General features: G+C 39.0%; 1 protein-coding gene across 4 annotated transcripts in view; it reads left to right on the top strand.

The window, feature by feature from the left end:
- Window positions 1-22,256, top strand: part of fut8b (fucosyltransferase 8b (alpha (1,6) fucosyltransferase)) — a 52,024-nt gene that overhangs the window by 5,602 nt on the left and 24,166 nt on the right. For all 4 annotated transcript variants that reach the window (XM_057353722.1, XM_057353719.1, XM_057353721.1 and 1 more), the window contains 2 exons: window positions 17,353-17,795; window positions 21,266-21,381. In XM_057353722.1, the coding sequence (XP_057209705.1) occupies window positions 17,593-17,795; window positions 21,266-21,381 (319 nt within the window). In that variant the 5' untranslated portion in view covers window positions 17,353-17,592. The remainder of the gene's footprint in view (window positions 1-17,352; window positions 17,796-21,265; window positions 21,382-22,256) is intronic.

The raw sequence follows: 22,256 nt of genomic DNA, 5'->3' as shown, positions 1-22,256 counted from the left end.
AAAAATAGGCGTGTGGGTCATTATCGATAGGTAGAAAGTAGGCATGCGGGTCTATATATCTATAGGTACAAAAGAAGGCGTGTGGGTAGTATCTATAGGTACAAACGTTGGCATGTGGGTTTATATCTATAGGTACAAAAGAAGGCGTGTGGGTATATACAGTATCTATAGGTACAAACGTTGGCATGTGGGTTTATATCTATAGGTACAAAAGAAGGCGTGTGGGTAGTATCTATAGGTACAAACGTTGGCATGTGGGTTTATATCTATAGGTACAAAAGTAGGCGTGTGGGTAAATATCAATAGGTAGAAAGTAGGCATGCGGGTCTATATATCTATAGGTACAAAAGTAGGCATGTGGGTATATATCTGTAGATACAAAATTAGGCGTGTGGGTATATACTGTATCAATAGGTACAAAAGTAGATGTTTGGAGTTATAGTATATCTATTGGAACAAAAGTAGAAATGTGGACGTTTATCTATAGGAACAAATATCGATGAGCACATATATTAATATAACAAATGTAGAGATATATCTATAGGAATAATAGGAGACATGTGAACATATATCTATAGAAACTGAAGTAGACAGAGATTCCAATTGAACTGGGAAATGTTGAGTTTTTTGACTGATTTACCCTCAGTCCCTGCTAATGTGCTGTATGACTTGAGCAACACGCTAGTGGAAAACTGTAAGGCTGAGCGGATCGCTGACTTCTGGAAACTCCTTGTTAAAGCCTGTGGTGAAGCACTGATTGAAGTCTCTCTATCTCTCTCTGTGGAGCAGTACACACATGACATTCAGCACTAACAGTCTCTAATAAGGCTCGTCCAGGCGTCCTGACAGCGCAGGGACCGCCAGGGTCATCGCTGTCAGCTCAGCGCGGCGGGTTTCAAGTGTGAGGTCGTGCCCGCCTGAGGAGAGAGATGCAATAATAAATCTTACTGTTGTGATGGTGCGGATGGGAATTGTTGGAAATATATTTCATGCTAGCTGGTGCAGGAATATTTCATTGTTTAGTCTGAATTTCAACGAGAGAACATGCATAGAACCCAAACTCATTAAACTGCATTTGAGAAAGTGAAGTTCTGGGGTGTAAATACGTTGGAGAACGTGTCAATTGATCTCATGAAGTCTATAAAAACAAGCTGTACGGAGCATGTTATCTTCACAACATCATTTAATACTCTTACTATGAAGATATTTGAGTCAGATGGTAACATGAAAGCAATGAAATCTGGATTTAGTTTCTGGTTTTACATAAACTTTTAGGGCACACTGTAGTAGTAAATAGTAAGTAGGGCTGCAGCTATCGATTATTTTAGTAATCGAGTATTCTACTGAAGTTCCATCGATTAATCGGGTATTCGGATAATAAATACTTTTTCTTTATTAAAGAGCAATACTCAATATACAAGAGAAAATAAGACAGGTCTCTTGAACAACTAATTTGTTTCCTTTTTAGAAAAAAAAAATATATTGCTGAAATTGCACAAATTAATATCTGTGAAAAGTTAACCCATTTAAAACATAACATTGCCATATTACATTAAAAATGCAATAATAAGAATAGAAAGAATAATTTCAAAGGTATACAACTAACTTCAGCTTATGCATGATGCATCTAGTTTATCTAAATTAGTTTTAGTTTATTTTTTTACTATTAAATGGTAACAGCTTATGGTTGTTTTAGCAGTTTTCGTCAGTTTTAAACCAGTGTGAGACCTCACTACGGCCGTGCTGGTTTGTGGTTTGTACTCTGGTCAGCCGCTGATGGTCTTTCAGATGATCCAGATTTGCGGCGTTGAACTTCTGTGTTGATTGAAAACTTTGGTGCTCTGTTTTTTTCTTGTATCAGAGAAACTTTGCGAATGGTTTTAAAGCTCCGTCCCCGTGTGTTTGCTTCGTGAAACTAACTGAATCACTTTGAGGAGTAAATAAAAAATGATGAAAAGTTAGAAGAAGAGTAGGACAATCTGCTGATATCGTCTGGGCAGAGAAGACTAAAAGTTGAATTCTTAGATGTTAAGGGTTTGTTCAAGCTTCTATTTACACTCGGTCTGGATTTTCTGAATCTGTGATGTTTGTGATCTCAGATGCTTTAAAACCATGACTCTTTGTTGAGATTTCTCATGTTCTCACTGTCTTAGATCAGAAGATCAGAGAAAACCTCATGAGATACTGATCCTGTGTTCTCGTTTATTTTCTGCTGGATACCTCGGAGCACTTTAAAGAATAAAGCGGTATGACCAAAGTATCATACTAAAGAAAACCACGACGGTTCTTTTGTCCTGTGTTTAGCGTTGTCGTTTTTGACTCTCTCTCAACTATTATTTGCAGCCGTTGCCATGGATACCAACCTGAAGTTGTTGCTATGAATCACTGGGACGTTCATCATGAGAGTCTCACATACTGTAGATGTGTAAATCGTTTTTTTACATTGTTTAGAGGTAGTGCTGTAGTACTCGAGTCCGGACTCGAGACGTTTTTTTAATGGTCTCGGGACTTGTCTCGGACTCGTTGGTATTTGAACTCGGACTTGTCTCGGACTCGTTGGTATTTGAACTCGGACTTGGTCATTGGTCTCACAAATGTTCTAGTCGGTCTCGTCCGAGTCCAGCGATATATGTTTTATTTTCTCCTTCAAAACAAAACATTGATAGAGCAATATTCTTGTGATCTGAAAACTAATGATCCGAAAACTGTTGCCGACTCTCGACTCTAGAACGAGAGCTGCGCGTGCTCATAAGTTCTCTCTTCACACAGCAGTTCAGTTCAGTGTGTGCTGTTGTTGTAATTAAATAACTCCGGTATATTGGTTCAAGTCCGCGGGACTGTCATGCACGCCAGAAAGTGAATAACTGAATTAATTTGTGGATAATATTAAGTGTTTACGGGAGACGCTAAACGGGAACGATTCAGCTGAACTGGTTCGACCGGTTCACTAAAAAGAAAGAACCGGTTCGAATGAATGATTCGTCCGCGGCGCGAACCAGCATCAATCATTCATCAGGCACGATGTCAGCGAGCAGCGGCATAATACAGATTGGTTTTACAAACCATAATAAATGTATCGACAGTGCGCTTAAAAGGAAACTTTTTGCAACAAAACTTTCCCCGAAACATGTGGGACAACATCCAATTTCGTAAGACACCTGCAAAGGCATCACAAAGAGAGGTGAGTTAATGCCATGTTTCAGTTAGCATTGCATTTGAGTATTTTAGAAAGTTTGGAAAGTAGGGCTTAAAGATAAGATTGATCGTATTTTTATTGTCATTGTGATGAACATGTTATTTAAGGATGGGCACCGACGTGCTTATAAACGAGCCGTGGGGCCTCTGCTCTTTCTAGAGGCTCCTCTATCGAACACGCACGTGCACGGGCAGGCGCGCGCACGCACGCACGCACACACACGCACAAAAGTGTTCATTGCTGCACAACCTTGCTGTTAGGAGGGCTGATAAAAAAGTTCCTTAAAAAAGTAATAAACAGTTACACTTCGGCTTTGTGACTTTAGTGCTATACCTATATAGTAAAAATAAAATGACCTTATTTTATCTGCTTTTTGATCATTACAAACAATAATGAAAATGATTATATTAGAATAGAAGATATGCTGTCTCTTGCATCACATAAATTATCAATAGTTATGTATGTGGTCTTGTAGTCATGATTTTTTTCTGTCTCTGTCTTGACTGTCTCAATTGGACTCGGTCTTGACTTGGACTCGAACCTCTTTGGACTCGGACTTGACTCGGTCTCGACTAGTCCTGGTCTTGGACTTGTCTTGGACTCGACAATGGTGGACTTGACTACAGCCCTATTTAGAGGACGAAAGTCGTGTATCTCGGCGGCCATGTTTGCAACGCCTCTTCGCTAGAGCGGCCATATTGAGCGTTGCATTCCTCTCTATTCATTGCAACGGGAGTGGCGCATCTTGTTAATATTAATATCTTTGGTGAAACTTACCAGCGTGGTATCAGCTTGTTTAGGGTGGTTGCCATTGCGTTGCTTGTTTGCCCGAGTTAAAAAAGCCCGCTTCCAAGTGTCTGTGATCTTTTGGTTTCTCTTATGTAATTGTGTGAGATGTTAACATGAAGGCACGGATGTTTGTGTGTGTGATGTGTGAAATCTCAGGAGTTTCTCAGCAATGATGATGGTCTGATCTTTCAGATGCTTTCATACTGTACGAGACTCGAAACCCCATAATACATCTGATGATTCTCAATCTGCTATTCAAATCCCTGAAGTCTGGGGCATCTACACATTTATGTTCTCTTGAGATTTAGCAGCTGAGCATTAATCTCTTCTTCTCTGTGGAGTCTGTGTGTGTGTGTGTGCGGTTAATTGATTTTTGTTTAGTGTGTTTGTTTGTTTGAGTGTGCTGTGCGTGTGTGTGTCTGTGTGTTTGTTCAACTGTGTGTTTGTTTGAGTGTGTGTGTGTGTGTGTGTGTGTGTGCGTGCGTGGGTGTGTGTGTGTGTGTGTGTGTGTGTTTGTTTACTTTACCGTATGTGTATGTTTCAGTGTGTGTGTTTGTTCATGGTAGGTTTGTGCACGTGTGTGTGTGTGCGTGCGTGCGTGCGTGCGTGCGTGCGTGTGCGTGCGTGTGTGTGTGTGCGTGTGTTTGGTGTACGTGTGTGGGTCTTATCACAGGAGCTCATAGGTGAAGATTGTTTCTCCAGTGCTGATGTTCAACAGTCTCTTCTCACACACTTCAGATCTGCAGTGAGCTGTTCACTGCTCTTGTGGATAACAGACACTTTCACAGGCTGAAAGAGAGAAGAATAAAATCATATTCACACACCACAGCACATTTTTACATTCACATCCTCTGTTCAATAGACTTCATTATCTCTTCAGACCCTCTCATGAGTTTCAACAGCTCAGCACATTCATTTCACCTACAGTAAGAGTACATGAGACTCCAGCCCCATGTTTCCACGTTTAATAGTCATATTGGGCACTTTTATACACTGTTATATATTGTTATTTATGAATGTTGCCCAAGGTTTTTGACTCCAAAAACCGTTGAAATGTAGTTTTCACAATGCTTTTGGTGCTGTTCTACATTAAGTCTCTGTTTTAATGTCACTTTGAGGGTTAACTTTAAAAGGTTTATGTGTTAAGTGATAAATGTGTTTCCAGAGCCTTTTTCTCAATACCCGTACACTGAAAATATAAAGTTCTGTGTTTAAATGTCACAGTATTCATGAGCTGGTGTTTATTTCTCTGTGAGAGTAAATAGAGAACAGTACGTTTGCAAGAAGCTCCGCTGTATAACACCTGGCCATGACAGGCGATGTGCGCATCGAGAGTGATGTGTTGTGGGGGATTATAGGTAATGATGATGTCATACTGAGGAAGGGGATTTGATTGGATAATAATTTCTGACATCTGTTTTATTTCTGTCAATGAAAACAGATGCACAGAGAAGAACCCCCACACACACACATGACATGTGTAAATCACCATCTATTTGCATTAACACACTTTATTAGTAAAAACTCCACAGTGTGTGACTCCATGTGCATTTCTAGCCTGTCTCAAGATGTGCCATAAAGGACGTAATGGGAAAAGTAACTAATTAGTAACTAGTTACACCAAACACTGGTTGAGAGGAACTACCATTTACATCACTGGGATTATGATAAATGTTTGCATAAGGAGGAGAAAGCAGGTAAACGCTTGTGACTTCGATGTTATAGGAGCCGAGATGAAAGACGACCCAACCTTTATTTAATGTTGTTTCTTTCTGTTTCACAGGATAGGCTGTTCTTTGTTTTGTTAAATTAATTAAATCTTTTCTAGATATAGTGATGCTGACCTTAGCCAACCAATTTTCGCTGGCACACTGTAGATATACAGTAATGGTGACTGTTGTTGTTGGTCACCGGCGTTCAAGTGCATCGGTCCAGCAGTCAGTTTTCGACAAGACAGCTCATTTGTACACATCCAGACTGACCATGTGTCGACCGTGCGTGTGGCATCTGTACGGCTTTAGTGAAGATCGTGTTGTGTGCCTAGACTGTATAAAATATGGACGTAGTGTCCGTGACGTCACTCGTACGCTTAAAGTGGGCTGGGCTGGCCATCGGCATCTTAGCAGCGCGTCACTCCCGGATAATCGAAAATGGGCAAAGAGGCGGGACGTGGTTGTGGCTGAGGCGCCTGGTTGCTAAAACCACTTGTCACTCAAGTGGCCACGCACCTAATTTGCAGAATTTTAAGGCTTAATATAAGTTAAACGGGTGAGTTATAAAAAAATTCACGCTCCTCACAATTGTCATGAAGGGTAAAATTAGCTATATAGACCAAAATCACGTTTTGTCCAAGGCTTTAAACATGTTTTTTTCTGCTGTAAAGTTGCCCATTTTAACATGGGGCTCAATGAGATTCAGCCCCCTATTAGAGCCAGTCTCTAGCGGCTTCACGAGAGAGATCGGAAGGTTGCCGCTTGGTTGTGTGTTGAGGTTAAATCAGCAGGAAGTCACTAATGTTGGCGGTTTGTGTTGAGATGTGTTGTTGAAAGCGGTGGATTTGATACCCGAGCGCTGTTTTGAGAGCTGTAAATGGGTTCAGTTTAGTGATGCAACTTCATGAAGGTGCTGACAATGAGTTTAAAGCGTCGTCTAGAAAGTGCCTTTCTAAATTTAGTCTGATGAAATATTTTAGACCACTCAACCTCCTGCATTATTAGCTTTAATTTTATGTCTATGCTTAAGAAGATATATATATATATATATATTAGGGCTGTCAAACGATTAATCGCGATTAATCGCATCCAGAATAAAGGTTTGTGTTTAAATAATATATATCTGTGTACTGTGCATATTAATTTTGTATTTATAAAGACAAAACATACAAATACTTGTCTATATATTTAGGAAATATTTAAATGTATTAATTTATATTTACCAATAATTGAAATTCTAAATAAAAGTTTATTAATTGTTATATTTTATATTTTTCTTAAATATATGCATTTGTGTGTGTTCATAAATACAAAATTAATATGCACACAACAGCGACATATATTATGTAAACACAAACTTTTATTCCAGATGCAATTAATCACGATTAATAGTTGGACAGCCCTAATATACAGTATATATACTATATATCATTTTTGATTATTTTGTAGAATTAACATAGTACCCCACTCAACTTTTAGAAAAACCCAAGAATTACATTAGAATATAATTTTTTTGAAATAATGATATGTTAATATTTGAATGATGTGGTGCATACGCATAAATTTGGTTTGCAAAATTATTTTCTTTGGTAGTTTTTGTAGTTTTAATATAATAAAAGGTTTTAAAAGTTTTTAATAAAAGTTTAAGTTTTTCTGTCTCTCTCTCTTTCTGTTTTTCTCTCTCTCTCTATCAATGTTGAGGATGAAGGATTCGCTCTAATTCCGGTCATTGGGCGAGTCAGACATGGGTGTGTGTTGTGGGAGAGAGATTTTGGAGGCAGGTAGTCCAAGCTGTTTTACAAGAAAGTTTGGAGATTGTACACCCACAGGGTTTTACTTAAGAAACAAGGACAAAATTCTGTTTAACAATCTGGCAAATTACCGTCTGGATGAATCAAACCCTGTGATTCACTGCTGTAATGTGATGTAGGGGGAGAATTGATTGTAACATGTCTGTGCCGTTAAGCCAGATGTTAGTATTCAGGTAGCTCATTATAAGCACGTCTGCTAAATGCGATGCATACATGTGTTATGAAGTACACTCGAATCCATTTCAAAATGCAGAAATGCACAAAATGAGCGTTGGACATGCTTACTTTTTCACCGTCCACCATCAGAGACTGAGTATGCATGTGAATGAAGTTGCATATTTCATGGGTGTCTCCTGATATCAGAGGTGAGGTTGGATCAAGTGGATGCTGCTGAGGTCTTGTTGGCAATTCTCTCTTTCTGAATCCTGAGCAGAAACACGTCGAGCCGCTCCACCGTCCTCTCAGATAAGAGACGCATCGGTATGCGCGCTGTGTGCTGCGTAACCTTAGATACGCCATCGCCTTCGCCAAAGAGACAGTTACAGCAGGAGAATTGTGTCGAGAGCTACACACATTGTGTTTGAGCGTTACAACCTGTTTTTTTCTGACTCTTTATTGAGAGCATCATCCCTGATAGCACACTCCATCTGGCTTACGTCTATTTGACATCTGCAATACATAGTTTGCTCATCTGCAATACGTCTCGGAGACGTCTGCTGTCAGACGTCATATGGACATCTATCAGATGTCTGTAAGATGTTTATGATTTAGAATGGATGTAAAACTGCTCTTTTTAAGATGTTTAGCAGATGTTTTTACATAGCAGATGTTTTCCAGATCTCCAAATCTTTAGCAGACGTATTACAGACGTGGCAGTTCGGCGTTCATTAAGTGAGTTCTTGATCTTCACACATCAAGGATTTATGGAGCATGTTTCTGTTTTAAAGTGATGTTTTGAGCATTTGACCGGGTTGTGATCATGTGTCCTCTCTGACCATTTGGAAGAGCAGCACTGAAAAGTTTTTTTTTTTTAAAGAATACTTGGCATAAACATACTTACGTGTGTTACTTTAGACCTAGTCTCGCGTAGCCAGACCTTCAAGCTAAAGGTCTGGAAGCTTTCGCCGCTTTCTTTGGCCAAGGCCCGCCCAAGAGGCCATATGATTGACAGGTAAAGCAACCAATCACGTTTCAGTTTGAGGCCGTGTCATGATTAGAGGCGTGGAAATATCCCTGCAGTAACAGACCGGTGTATATTCACGAATGTGTCAAAAGTTAACAGCAACAACGATGATTATAAGTTTATGCCATGAACCTCGCATACTTTTAAGAATTAAGCGTTTAGTCGATCGAAATGAATTATTTTTGCAACCGTTGTAAACACGACAGCTTACTTCTTAGATCAGACGGCTTCGTGTTGTTTCCAGGCGGACCGTTAAGGAACGCGACACGCACGTCTCCCATGACAAATCGAGTCCCCTCTCGAAACCGTCCCCTTTAGGACCCCGCGTGATTCTGTTGCCTAAAAGAACTTCTATTGGGTACTCTTTTTAGCGCCTGATTGCAATTCTTACAAAATGACATTACGATTTATGTCACTAGTACTTTGTTAAAATGACCATTATTGTATTTTTCACTAAATGCTTCACATAATAGTACATAATCGAGGCAATGGCATGTGAAATCAAACAAATCTCCTTCTTACTGTTTTAGTTATTTACTATAATAGCGGGGATATTTAAGAATATCAAGTTATGTTTTTTGTTCGTTAAGCAGATGTTGACCCAGAAATACTGGCGTGTATGTTACATCAAGCTTATATGCTCATATGTTTTTCCTAAACATTTTTTTTTTACCCTCGCTAGAATATTTTAGAATATATTATAGTATTTAGATCGCTAGAAGCTAACGCAGCTTCGGTTATCCGTACAAAAACATATCGAGATAACAACTTTGTGATCAGGCATTACAACTACCTACTTAATTGGGTCCTAAGCGGACACAATTCACAAAAGGACCAAATTCGAACGTGCTTAAGTCTTTCCAGAAAAGTGTGCCGTATGCATCAGACGTTTAGCCAATGGTCCATGGGCGTGACGTCTGAGGCTGAGACTACTTAAGACCCATCTCTGTCTTTCATCCTTAAAAAAATGTGTGTTTAGCAGCATCTATTTTGCACACGTAACACTGCACACTTCCTAAGTACACACCTTGTACGTTTCAGAGTTGACACTGCATACTGTCCAGCGCACACTTCCATCATTGAATGCAGTCAGTCTCTGTCGAATCAGACGTGAGTCTTTCCTCCATTTGTCATGTTTCAGGTGTGCGTATGAACCGTGAGTGGGTGACAGCGTTCAGTAAGTGGACATGTGAAGTGATGTAGGCGAGATCAGACATTTGCAGACTTGTAGTCTTCACAACACTTACCGATTCAGAAGGCCATATTCTCTCTACCCTCGTGAAGCATTTTATTTCCCTAATGTCAAGGTTTTTTATGTGTCGGTCAGGGTTTGGTTAAAGTATTTATAACTGGCTGTATAGGAAAACAGTAGAAGTTTATGGAAAGTAAACATCATTATGTGTGTGTGGGGTCGTGTTTTGATCATCAATCATCGGTGTGTGAGATGCATGTCTGATGCGCGCTGTGACGTTGCTGTCAATCAAACCTGTCACACCGATGTCTGATGGATGCTCTCAAACGTGTGTTCATTCTCTGTAAAAACATCCTGGATAGATATTCTTTTCCTAGAGAATTGTCAGAATTGGTTTAAATTGAAGTTGTAAACCATGAGCACTGCAGAAACTCAATATTTTTATAAGTTCTGCCACACTTTTCTCTGTGTGTGTCCTAACGTACGGTCTCACAAGAGGGTTTATAACGTTTATAAAGTTTACCTCCTATAAACAAAACCGCAAAACCAGCACTTTTCGCTCCAACACTCTCAATGTTCTGCGCTGGCAGTATTTTCTAATCTGGCCTGTTTTTATATGTGACCCTTATGGGTCTACTTTCAGAAAACTCCAATAAGGTTTTGGCCGCACCAAACATTGTTTCCTTTTTTCATTAAATGTATCTCATGGGGAGGAAATGGACTTCATGGGTCATTCTCATAGAATTTCATTTTTACGTTGAGTTGGCTTATTTCAGAGAAAGGCTAAATCATATTTCAGCAACAGATGAGTTTTATTACGCCGCTCTGTGCTGCTGTACAGCGTTTTTAAAGCGATACTTCAGCCATGAATCACAATGTCCCCATGTTTTACGCACCCTCAAGGCATCTTAAGTGAATATGACTTTCTTCTTGAAGAATAATGCAGTCGGAGTTATAATACCACATATCCTTTTACTTCCGAGCGGTTGAATGGGAGTGAATGGGTGTTGATTTTTTGAGGCTCCAAAAAGTGCATCCATTGATCAAAAACGGCTCGACGCGGCTCTGTGGTCTTAACACGGGTCTTCTGAAGCGAATCCATGCGTTTGTTTAAGAGAAATATCCATATTGACAACGCTATTAATGATAATGTCTAACATCCGTTATCCCTCAGCTACAGGCGAACGAGAGGCTGGTTTTTCCGGCAAAAGATGCAGGCAAGGGTCAGAGCAGGGAACAGGATTATCTTGTATATTTTCAGTCTATTACATGAATATATATTCAATACATCTTCAACACAATCACAGAGAACAATGCAAAACTGTAAAAATGCAGCTCAGTACATTACAGTGATGCTGTATTGAATTAATTCAGTTTTTACAGACCGCGAGAAGGACAGATTCATGTGTTCATGGAGCAGATACACGGATGATCTTTTAGTAGGCACATACTGTAAATCAGCTTATGGTGGATGACGTCTGTTTTCTTGACCTGTCTCTCCTTGTCCTTGTTTCTGTTGCGCAGTCTCTCTCTCTCTCTCTCTCTCTCTCTCTCTCACTCGGTCACTGAGTTATGTTAGTATTGATAGGCAACATAGAGGTTTCAACATCACATGCAGTACATGTGAAGTGCATGGGAAATGTGTCTTCACATCAAAGTTGTTTGTAAACATGTTGGGTGCTCCCACAATGTCGGGTAAATCAGTCAGTGTTTTATTGGGTTTATTTAGTTTTGTACATTAGAAATGATGTGCATAATTAAATTTTAGCACATTTCACAACAATTTTGCAAAGCAGCTTTACAGAAAACACACTCTAGATCTGAAGAAAAAACAGCACAGATATAAGAAAAAACAAAATGACAGAAAACAGGAAAATACATGACGCAGAGCGCTTTTCCACCATCATGCCGAACCGTTCTAAGCTTGGTCTGAAACGGTTACTGTTATGTTTCCACGTGACCATGATGCGTTTGTGTTTGCATTCTAAAGACTTCCGTTATCAGCTGCGCTCTGCAAACGAACGATGTCTTGTGGTGCCGTCCCAAAAAGGTCAAAGGTCAAAGGTCTCTCTCACGTACCTTCTCAGGATCGGTTCCACATTTATGGAATGATCTGCCCGCTGCTACAAGATCAGCAGATTCTGTGGCCATCGTTAAGACCCGTCTGAAAACACATCTCTTCCGTCAGCACCTGACCGATCAGCTCTGACTTCTATCTCTTTTCTACTCTTTCAAAAAAAATCCTTATGTTGTTCAAATTGCTTCCATTGTTTACCTCATGTGTAAGTCGCTTTGGATAAAAGCGTCTGCTACATGACTAAATGTAAATGTTATCAGCACTGCGGTGGAAAATGAAACCATTTACGTACAGGCTGGCCTTGATCGCTAGGAAGTAGAAGGATTAAAGGGGTCATATGGCGTGAACACGTGTTGTTCTGTGTCTTTGGTGTGTTATAAGTTGCCCATGCATGTATTAGACACGTAAAATTGCAAAAATTAAAGTGTGGGCACAAAAATTCTATCTAAAAGCGAACGCTTACCTGCCTGAAACACCTCGTGTAGCCACATCCCCCACAATCTACGTCAGTTGGTGGTCTGATTGGACTGAGACCGCCCAAATGTATACGCAAGTAAGGTGGGCGTACCTGTCAGTACAATTGAAGAGGAACCTGATGTTCCAAATATGGTAAGAGGCGTTACATTTCCCTCACACGCTTGCAGTATTCCACCAATCACTACGCACTGATTAACTGGCCAATCACAGCACACCTCGCTTTTCAGAGCCATGAGCTTTGTTAAAAATCTGCACGTGAGAGGAGATACAAACATGCACGGTGTGTGTAAAATACAGCGTTTTGAACCTTAAATCATGTATACACATTGCATTACATCTAAAACAAACCATAATATTCATTTTAGCCGTGTCGTATCACCCCTTTAAACAACGAGAACGGTTTGGCGCGATGGTGGCTCCCACTAGTATACTGTAATATGCCAAATGCAAAATACGGACTAACAAAATTCTTGATCAACGTTTTGGTCAAAGTTGCTCATCTAGAATCTGCACCAGAATGATATTTACAGTAAGACTTTGACGCTTTTTTAAAGGGATAGTTCTCCTCCCCTGTATGAGGTTTTTTTTTCAGCGGAACACAAAAGAAGATATTTTGAAGAATGCTGATAATCAAACAACATTGAACCCCATTGACTTCCATTGTATGAACACAAAACCACTTAGACATTTCTCAAAATATCTTCTTTTGTGTTCCACTGAAGGAAGACTCGCATACGGGTTACAACCACATGAGCGTGAATAAATGATGACAGATTTTTGAAACTATCTGTTTAATGCTCTAGACTGTTTTGCCAACACATTTCAGCAGTGTGCGAACCCGTGCCTGTGCTCTCTCTGTGGTTTTAACTCCATGACTGATGGGGTTTGTTCTGATGCTGTGCTCTCGGGGACCCGCTGTGACCACAGCCTGTGGACTTCTAAAGGTCACCTGTCATCACGACACATTACTGCAGAGAAGCACTGAAGGACGGACACATGCTCGCATGTAATGCAGTGGCCGCCGCTGCGCTTTCTGTACCGGAGGTTGTAAAGGTCAGGTTTGTTCCCTATGGTTCATTTCTGGTAATTAATAAAAGACAGCATGTCAAATGACTCTCCACAGGTAACCCTTCGCTGTCTATGTGTGTTTGATATCGGTTAACACCTCTGAACGCATCTGGAAATGTAAATGCACAGTTGTCACAGCTGTGTTGTGGACGACTGTCAGTCTCTCAGCAATATACGTTTATGGTCTACACAAACTGTCACAGAATTGATTTAGATGCTGTTATCTGCATCCTTGACCTTGTGTATTTTTTGCCATGTTTGGCCGCAGCAGATGGGGCTTAACCTCTCGTTCATTGTGTTTGGACATCACTGATGAATCAAAGGAGAGGCAATGAAGAGAGAAGACCAGATGTCTGATTGCTCGTGGTTTGTTCTCTTGTACTAAAGCCAGTCTGCAAAAGCATCATGTTCTCAATGCCGTTGTGGATATACATCCAGAGAATCTGAATTTATCATGCCACGTGTTTAATGCAGAAAGTGTCTTTCAAGATCGAGTTGAGAAGATGTCCTTCCCTAATTGTGCAGATTTGATAGATTTGGTATTAAATAAATGTGCTGTGACAACTTAATCTCACACTTGGGGTGTCACAATGTAGCGGTATTGTCAATAACCGTGATGCCCAATAACGAGATTATTGATATCGTGTTTATGTATGCATACCGTAAAATCGTATACCATTCAACACACAAGTTTCACAGCAGTTGCAAACTCTCTCTCTGCACATAACATACACATAAAACGCATAAAATAACACTTAAATTTAACATTTACTCTCTTAATCCAGTCATGGAAGCAATGCATGCTTAGAACTCAGACCTCCGCATAAGTTTCAGTAAGTGAAAGCCACACTATTGAACTTTTGAGTGTTGTTCTACCACTGAAATCATTTTAGAGACATTATTTTAAGGTCGAAAAAACTACAAAGTGTTGCTTTAATGAAAATGATTCGTATTGTCCCAACACAAATGGATTATGTTGTCAAAAAGTTGCCTATTTATGTTAATATATGAATATGTCTTTAAACAAGAAACCAATACAAATGTGTTACATTAAACCATATTGCTTAGGTTAAACAAACCTTTTTTTTTTAGTGTAGCATTATTTGCTTCTTTTATTAAACCATTTCGATAGATATCACGATCGTGACATTATCATGATTTTTGACCGCGATAACTGTATGGTGAATATCTTACCGTGATATCTCACAGGAAACAATTTTACAATGTACATTTTTTTATTTTATTATTCTGAGTTTTGTTTTGCTCTTTTGTAATGAACATTTCTGCATTCACATTTCACAAGTCAAACTTTCTCTCCGGTCCATTTGTCGAAATTAAGCTTTGAAACTATTCGTTTATGACGAACATGAGCAGATTAGTCTCACGTTTCTTATGTTTATGGTTTAAAAATAGTTTTGTGAAAATTGTGTAAGAGTTTTGCACGATGCACGTATGCATTCGATTACATGATTTAGCTTGTGTCTAATATATTTCGATCTTTTTTGTAAAATAATCAGTACTGATTTCTTAAAGGCAGACCTCTTCGCTTTTAAATAATTTGCATTGATGAAAAATTGTAATCAATTTTGGCTTTGGGTAACCTTCCCTCTCTTGTCCCGGTGTAGCCCTGAGTCTGAGTTTGTGTTTCAGAGGAGCGTCTGAGAGTATTTTTCTGTAGACGTTTTGTTCTTGGTTTGATGTGTTCTGGCTCTGGTCCGGCAGATCTCAGTGCCTGTGTCCTGCTTTGATGAGGTGTGTCCGATGTTTCCCACTGGACTTCCGTCCTAGATTTTTATTTTCATTTGCCGGCCAGTTGTAGCCACACACACTCTTTGACACGGCGAGTCAAAGACGTGCTTTGTAAGATTTATCCAATTGACCTTATAATTTATGGTGAGGTCATACGCACACGATTCAGCTGTCGTTGAGAAGTGTATGCACTAGTACGTTGTTACGGTGAATGATTGACAGGTAAATGACAGCTGCGCAGCATCATAAAAATGATGAAGCTTTGAGTCTGAAAGGTCAGAGGTGGCGTTGCTGAAGAAACAAAGCATGATGGGACAGATGTGTGAAGATGTGATCTCTAATGACCTGCAGGTAACTGAACCTTCACTGGCTTTACCATATATTTATCTTTAAAAAGTATATGATTTTTAGTTTCCTTGGAAAATGACTAATGGTTTCGCCTGACAACACCCTTTTTCGTCGGCTGGTGTCGTGTAGAGCCTTTTGAAGCAACGATGAAACTGAAATTTGGACCGTAACCAATAATGGTCCCCCGTTTAAGAACCCTTGAAAGCTTTCCTCAAAAGCCTCAATTTGTTTTCGACAGAAGAAATAAACACACAGACGGCTTGTATGACATGTGGGTGAGTGAATTATCAGGAAATTTTCATTTGAAAGTGAACTCCTCCTTTAAGGTATGATATTCATATTCATCTTTCATTAACAGTTCATGTTAGTATTGTGTATTTACCACGGTAACTCTTGTTTCCCAAATCGCCATGTTATTTTGTACATGTTTATATTACGGTGGTGGCTCAAACCAACTATTTTATTTAAAAAAAAAACTAGTTTGGGACTGCTATTTAATAGCCTTAACCTGAACTAATAAGCTGTTCATTTATCATTATGAGTCATATTAGTTACAAATTTTTGTTAGTGTTTTAGTATCAGTCACTCGTTTTCATTTTTTAAACAAACTATGACGTCATATATCCTAAAAAAGTGGGACGGTGCTTGATGACCATGGGAAAATGTGGGTCCACTGATTTATATATTTATTTCATAAATAAACGTATTAATAAAATCAAATATATTTCACTTATTTATAATATATAAAATGTTTCTATTATAACAAATGAAGAGTTCCCGAATGAGATAACACCTTTTTAATATTTTCAAAAATCATGTTTTTATTGTGTTAGTTGGCTGTATTTTTTGAGTTATTATGTCTTATTATGTCAACTGCAGTTTGATTGATATTAATTGGAAGGCACAATAAAAAAACATGATTTTTGAACATTTTTAAAAAACGAAGCTATCTCATTTTGGAACCAAACTCTTCATATGCTCGTACTGTTACTTCAGTTCCTCCAGTGAATAAAGTGGTAATGCGATGAAGACAATGTGTAAATCAATGAAACCGTCAGCCGATACAAATGATCTGTCTCTAATAAAATGAGATCTGACTCGATTTTAATCAGATTGTGTATTATGTGCTCATGAAAACGGAAAAAAATCCATTTCTTTTCTTTAACTTTACTGTACTTCTGACAGTCCTCTCTTTCGCTCTCTTTTTATGTAGTCTGTCCCCGTCACTCTTGATAAAAACTGATGGTCTGTTTATGTTTAATGAAGATGCATCACAAGACGATCATCATCACATTCTCCATCACAGTTTTTCACACTGAGAGCGAGAGAGACGTCCCAACCTGTCATGAGCACCGGAGCGGTTTCACTGCACAAGACAGCAGAAGTCGTCATAGGTTCCTTGTAGTTGCGGTGAAGATATTTTCAGATAACATCAGCGTTACGCCAGGTGAAGATGCCACACAAACGTACACATGCACATCATTACCCTCACGTCATGCGCTCTGGAGGGGAAGTGATGATGTCGGTGTTTGGGTGTTGTTTGAAACTCATCACTTCAGTTTGACAGTGTGACAGTCAGTCGCAAAGCATGTCAACGTCTGCGGGACGAGCGTGTGGGGGGGATACGGCTGTCACAGTCTGAATCTGAAAATAAAAGGGTTGCGATGGGAGACGGAGTGCGGCACAGATGAGATCTTCCCAAACAAACAGCGGTCATGTGTTCTAACTCTCTCTCTCTCGCTCTCCACAGAACTGCAATGCATGCGGAGAACCCAACCTCACACCTGAGAAACCCAAAGCAATGCAGCAGTGATACCAACAAACTCCAGAAACACAATGGAAGATCTTCCATCCTGACCGGTCGCCATGCATAAAAATCGGTGGTGTGTTGACGTACCAACATAAACGGATCGTCCACTGAAGCTGTGCTCCGATTGGCTGTGCCAGCATGCCCGTCTGCCATCTGTTGTGACTGGCCTCTGGCAGCAGCATGCGTCCATGGCCGGGCTCATGGCGCTGGATAGCGCTGGTTCTCTTGGCCTGGGGGACGTTGCTCTTTTATATCGGGGGTCATCTGGTGAAGGACGGCGACCGCGCGCCCCGCTCCAGCCGCGAGCTGGCCAAGATCCTGACCAAACTGGAGAGATTGAAGCAACAGAACGAAGACCTACGGCGCATGGCCCAGTCGCTACGGTAACTGCATGGTTTACATTTTGGTTTACGTTCCAAGGCACAAACGCAGTTTTGTCGTGGTCACATGACTGTGCTGCGTGTGACACAGTTCTGTCCGGTAGCCTGGATTCAATGTCAATGCCTTCTGAACAAACGTTGAAAAAAAGTGCTTCCGTTTAATGTTTTATGAATAATATTTGGCTCGAAATGTTGTTATCACCACCAACTTACTTGACTCATTTGTCTTTGTTAAAAGCAAAGGATGTCATTTTCTATTTCAGATATTCATCTTCATCTCATTAATGTCTTTTGTTTTAAACACCTTCCATTGATCCACTGAAATCCGGGAGGTCCACAATATCTCCAGATCTCAGATAGATCCAGACGTGTCCTTGGCAGAACTGGAAGAGTATTGATTATAAACCTGTCGTATTTAATGCTGTTTGTAAGAGCAAGCATCTCTGATCAAACCTTAACATTTAAATGCTTTCGAGTAGACCTGCCACAATAGACCGGTATTGACAATAATCGGGATATTAAACCACAATTATCAAAATCACGTTAATTCGACGCGTATCGTAAACTATTCAGAATCCCATTGCAAACTCTCTCTCTCTCTGCCTTCACACACTTTTATTTTAAGTGTGATTCATTGACCAAATAACAGACAAAGCACAAATTGAATTTCATTGATGCCATCATTTATTTATTTTTATTAACGTTTCAATAAATATAGAGATAACAGATAATACTGTTATCGTGAATTTTTTGGGGCGCAATAATTGTGTAGTAAAAACTGGATATCGTGACAGCCCTACTTTCAAGTATTTTACCTGCCTATGTTTGTTTAATGGAATCGTCGCCATCCTTCTGAAACCAGGGATGTCCAAATTCACAGTTTTTCAGGAAATACAAAAAAACACTGTACATTTTAAATGACTAAATGGGGTGTTGTCAAGGAATATTTTAATACTTTTGTTTCACTCTAAAAACAATTTAAGGTGATTTTACGTGAAACAATTTACGCTAAAAGAAATTTGAGTACATTCTAAAGCTGTGAAATCATTGAAATATACTGTTTAAATTGTGTTAATGTATGTAAAAACAAATTAAATAAATCTGAGTAACTATTAGAATTCACAAAAAATATTAAGTGTATATTAAAAATATAATTTGTTAATTAATTTCGTTAAATTTTTTAATTAATTTCATTTTTCATTAAATCAACTTTTTTTAACTTCTATATTTTAGAGAAAATAACTGTTGGATTTTAATCATTTTTTATATGTCCCACTAAAAAAATAGTTTTCAAAGATTTTAATAAGTTAATATAAGTGCTTATTATTGGTAATATTTACTAAGCCACTGAATTATTTTTAAGAGTGTGGTTGGAAACCCAGTATCAAACATAAAGGGTGACAAATAATAGTGATTTTTTTACAAAAAACAAATATCACAAAATATGGAGACCGGAGATTTCAGAAGGACAGCAGCGATATGCACATGGTGTGCTTGGCCAAACTTGATAAAAGAGACACATTAACATCACAGTTGATGCTCAAAGCAATAAAATGTTTTTATCGAGAAAAGCAATAGCTTCTGAGAGCCGCTCGTGTTTTTATAAATGTTTCTCCAGACATCATATTCAGATGCAGAGGTCTACGGCCTCAGGCTTCAGGGTGAAGACGTGTTTTCTCTCAGTCAATATCATTTGTCTGAATGATGTGAGATAGTGTCTGGAAAAACAACACTTTTGTATAATGGCAAAAACACACAAACTGAACTCAAAATATTTATGTGTGGTTAAGACACAGAGAAAGATCTCTTTCATAGCTCAGGAGATTTGATGGAGTTCTCATTTGTGTTTCATCTGGTTTTGGGCGGTTTGTTTAAATGCAGTTTGTCAGCAGGTGTTAGGTTGATATCTGTGTGATCTTCAGGCATCATCGGACTCATCTGTGTCTGCTAATTTGCCGGTGGGTTTCTGCGGCAGCGGCAGTAATTCATGTCCTCTGTAATGTCATTTGTCCGCCCGTTCCCTCGTGTATCAGACATTTTTTTTCTCTCTCTGTCAGCAGTTCTGAAGTTCTGGCCTCTTTGATGCTTGTGTCATGCACTTGTTAGATGGAATCGAACAGAGCTTTGTTGCTCTCTAATAACATGTTTCATTTATACTTCAATCAAGAGTCCTCAGGCACTTTCTATTTGCATATTTTGTCCATTTTCATACATTATGTTGCAGATATCTGTATTTTAGCCCGAAAAGTGTCTGTGCTTCTGAAAGGATGAATTGTCTTGACTGTGGTCTGCAATGTTTGTTTCTCATTTCATTTTTTAGTTTGTTTGTTTATTTTGTAAGTTTGTTTCTAATTTAGTTTGTTAGGAAGTTAGTTAAGCTTTATTTGTATTACACCGTTCAAAACAATAAGAGAAATATATACAAGCATATACAGACACGTTCAAAATGAAGAGACTGTTTATAGGTGTGTGTTTTGGTAAAATGATCATTTTTGTTTCATTCTGTGTACTACTAACAATATTTCTACCAAATTTCAAATAAAAATATTGTTTCTATTTGCATTTATTTGCAGAAAATGGAGAAACTGGTGGAAAAACAGAAAATATGTTCTCTATTTTTTCGCATCTCAAATGCTGAAAAAGTTCATGTTCACTTTTAAGCAGTACAACAGTAATGGGTCTACATGTATTTAGGAAAAGTTTTTTAAAAATGGTCATTTTCTTGTGTTGTCATTTGCCAGTCTTAACTTTGTCAGACTTTGTCACTCCTGAGGTTTAATTTGGTTGAAATACAAAAGACACCGGACTGGAATGACCACAATACATCTTGAGTCTCAACTTTTTTCCGGGGCTGTATTCATAATCATATAAATAGTTCTGGGTGAACTATTAGCATTACATTTTGCAGAGAGCTTCCTGATTCATAAATCTGTATGAATTAATATTCCTCTCTTCTTCTGGCATGCTCTATTGATTTCTTCACGTTTATCTTTGCTCCTGTAAAATATATACACTAATGCATATGCATGCAGTCAGTGTATTAATATTAATACATCATTACCATATTTATACGAACGAAATATAAATAAGCATATTGTTCAGAGGTGTGACACTTTGAGGAATATTATCGCGTTTGCCGCCATAAACAAATGGATATATTCCGAAGACAGAATACTATTCGCTGTTTAATGAGCAGACTCAATTTTCTCAAAAACTCATTAGGATGTTATTTGTGTTGTGTACTAAACCGTCTGAAAAGAAAGAAGTGCACAAGTCAAATAATACTTTACACGAGTATATGCATTGCTTTTAAATATTCCGCTCATCGTGTTCCTGTGAATCAACATTTGAAGTCTGTCGTTTTATTGACACAGCGTTTGTGTTCTGATGGCTCTCTTCCTAAACATGATGAGCAGTTACGCTGTGTGCAAACAGAGGATGAGACTGACAAAGCGTCTGTGTGTGTTGTGTAGGATTCCTGAAGGACAGTCGGACGGGCCCGTGTCCTCAGGAAGACTTCGATCTCTTGAAGAACAGCTGAGCCGAGCCAAACAGAAGATCCACGGTTTCCAGAGACTCTCGGGAGAAGGTGAGACCGGGAAATCAATGTTCCTCGGCGGTCTCATTCAGTGTATAGACGGTTTCGTGTAACGTTACTGCGCACGCGCACTTTTGTGACCCCAACTGAACTTCCGGTACACGTTCAAATACAATTGAGTGCCTGTTGAATTATTTCTGATAACAATCAAAAGAAACCGAGAAGACTTGCTTGGCTAAATTCTCCTATATTTAGACTGCGATATCAAGCTCGTCCGCTAGATGTCAGCCTACCATACGGTTTGTTTAAATGCGACCGAACTACAGGACCCATTCGACAAATTGTTTGTTTAATAAAACGAACATACAACAGAATTCAACAAAGCGTTTATTTAATGCAATTATTGTACAGTAAAATTGTCATACAAATTAATATGAACATAAATTAAATTACATAAAATAGTTATATTATTAGACACCAGCCAAACACAAAACGGAAGTTAACTGGGGGTCAGGCGCGCGCGCGTCCGATAAAAACGGTCTTTATGGCTGTATGGGATGTCACAGACAACCGGTCAGAAGTTGTCTGGTCCCATGTTCTTTGCATGTGTGCAATCATGGTTGAAGTGCAGGTCAAGGTCGCTGATATTTCCATCCTGCAGGATGCGCCATAAATAACATCAGCATCATCACCTCGGGCTGAAGGGATGGAGGTCAGAGATATTTAAAACACTCTTATACAGTCTCTCTCTCCTCATGCATATCCAAAACATATAAAAGAGAGATACATGATGTCCATCTCACACAGGTCACCTCTACACAAATGATGATGGAAAAGCAAATCCACTCTGCTCCAAAACCCCAGTGAGCTGTCTACCTAGACATCATGGGATACTCTCATTCTTTTTCTTTAAAGACACCTAACAT

Source organism: Triplophysa rosa, linkage group LG15 (genome assembly GCF_024868665.1).
Source record: "Triplophysa rosa linkage group LG15, Trosa_1v2, whole genome shotgun sequence".
NCBI classification, from domain to species: domain Eukaryota; kingdom Metazoa; phylum Chordata; class Actinopteri; order Cypriniformes; family Nemacheilidae; genus Triplophysa; species Triplophysa rosa.
The sequence above is the reverse complement of the archived record's forward strand: the minus strand, read 5'-3'. Positions and strand labels throughout refer to the sequence as shown.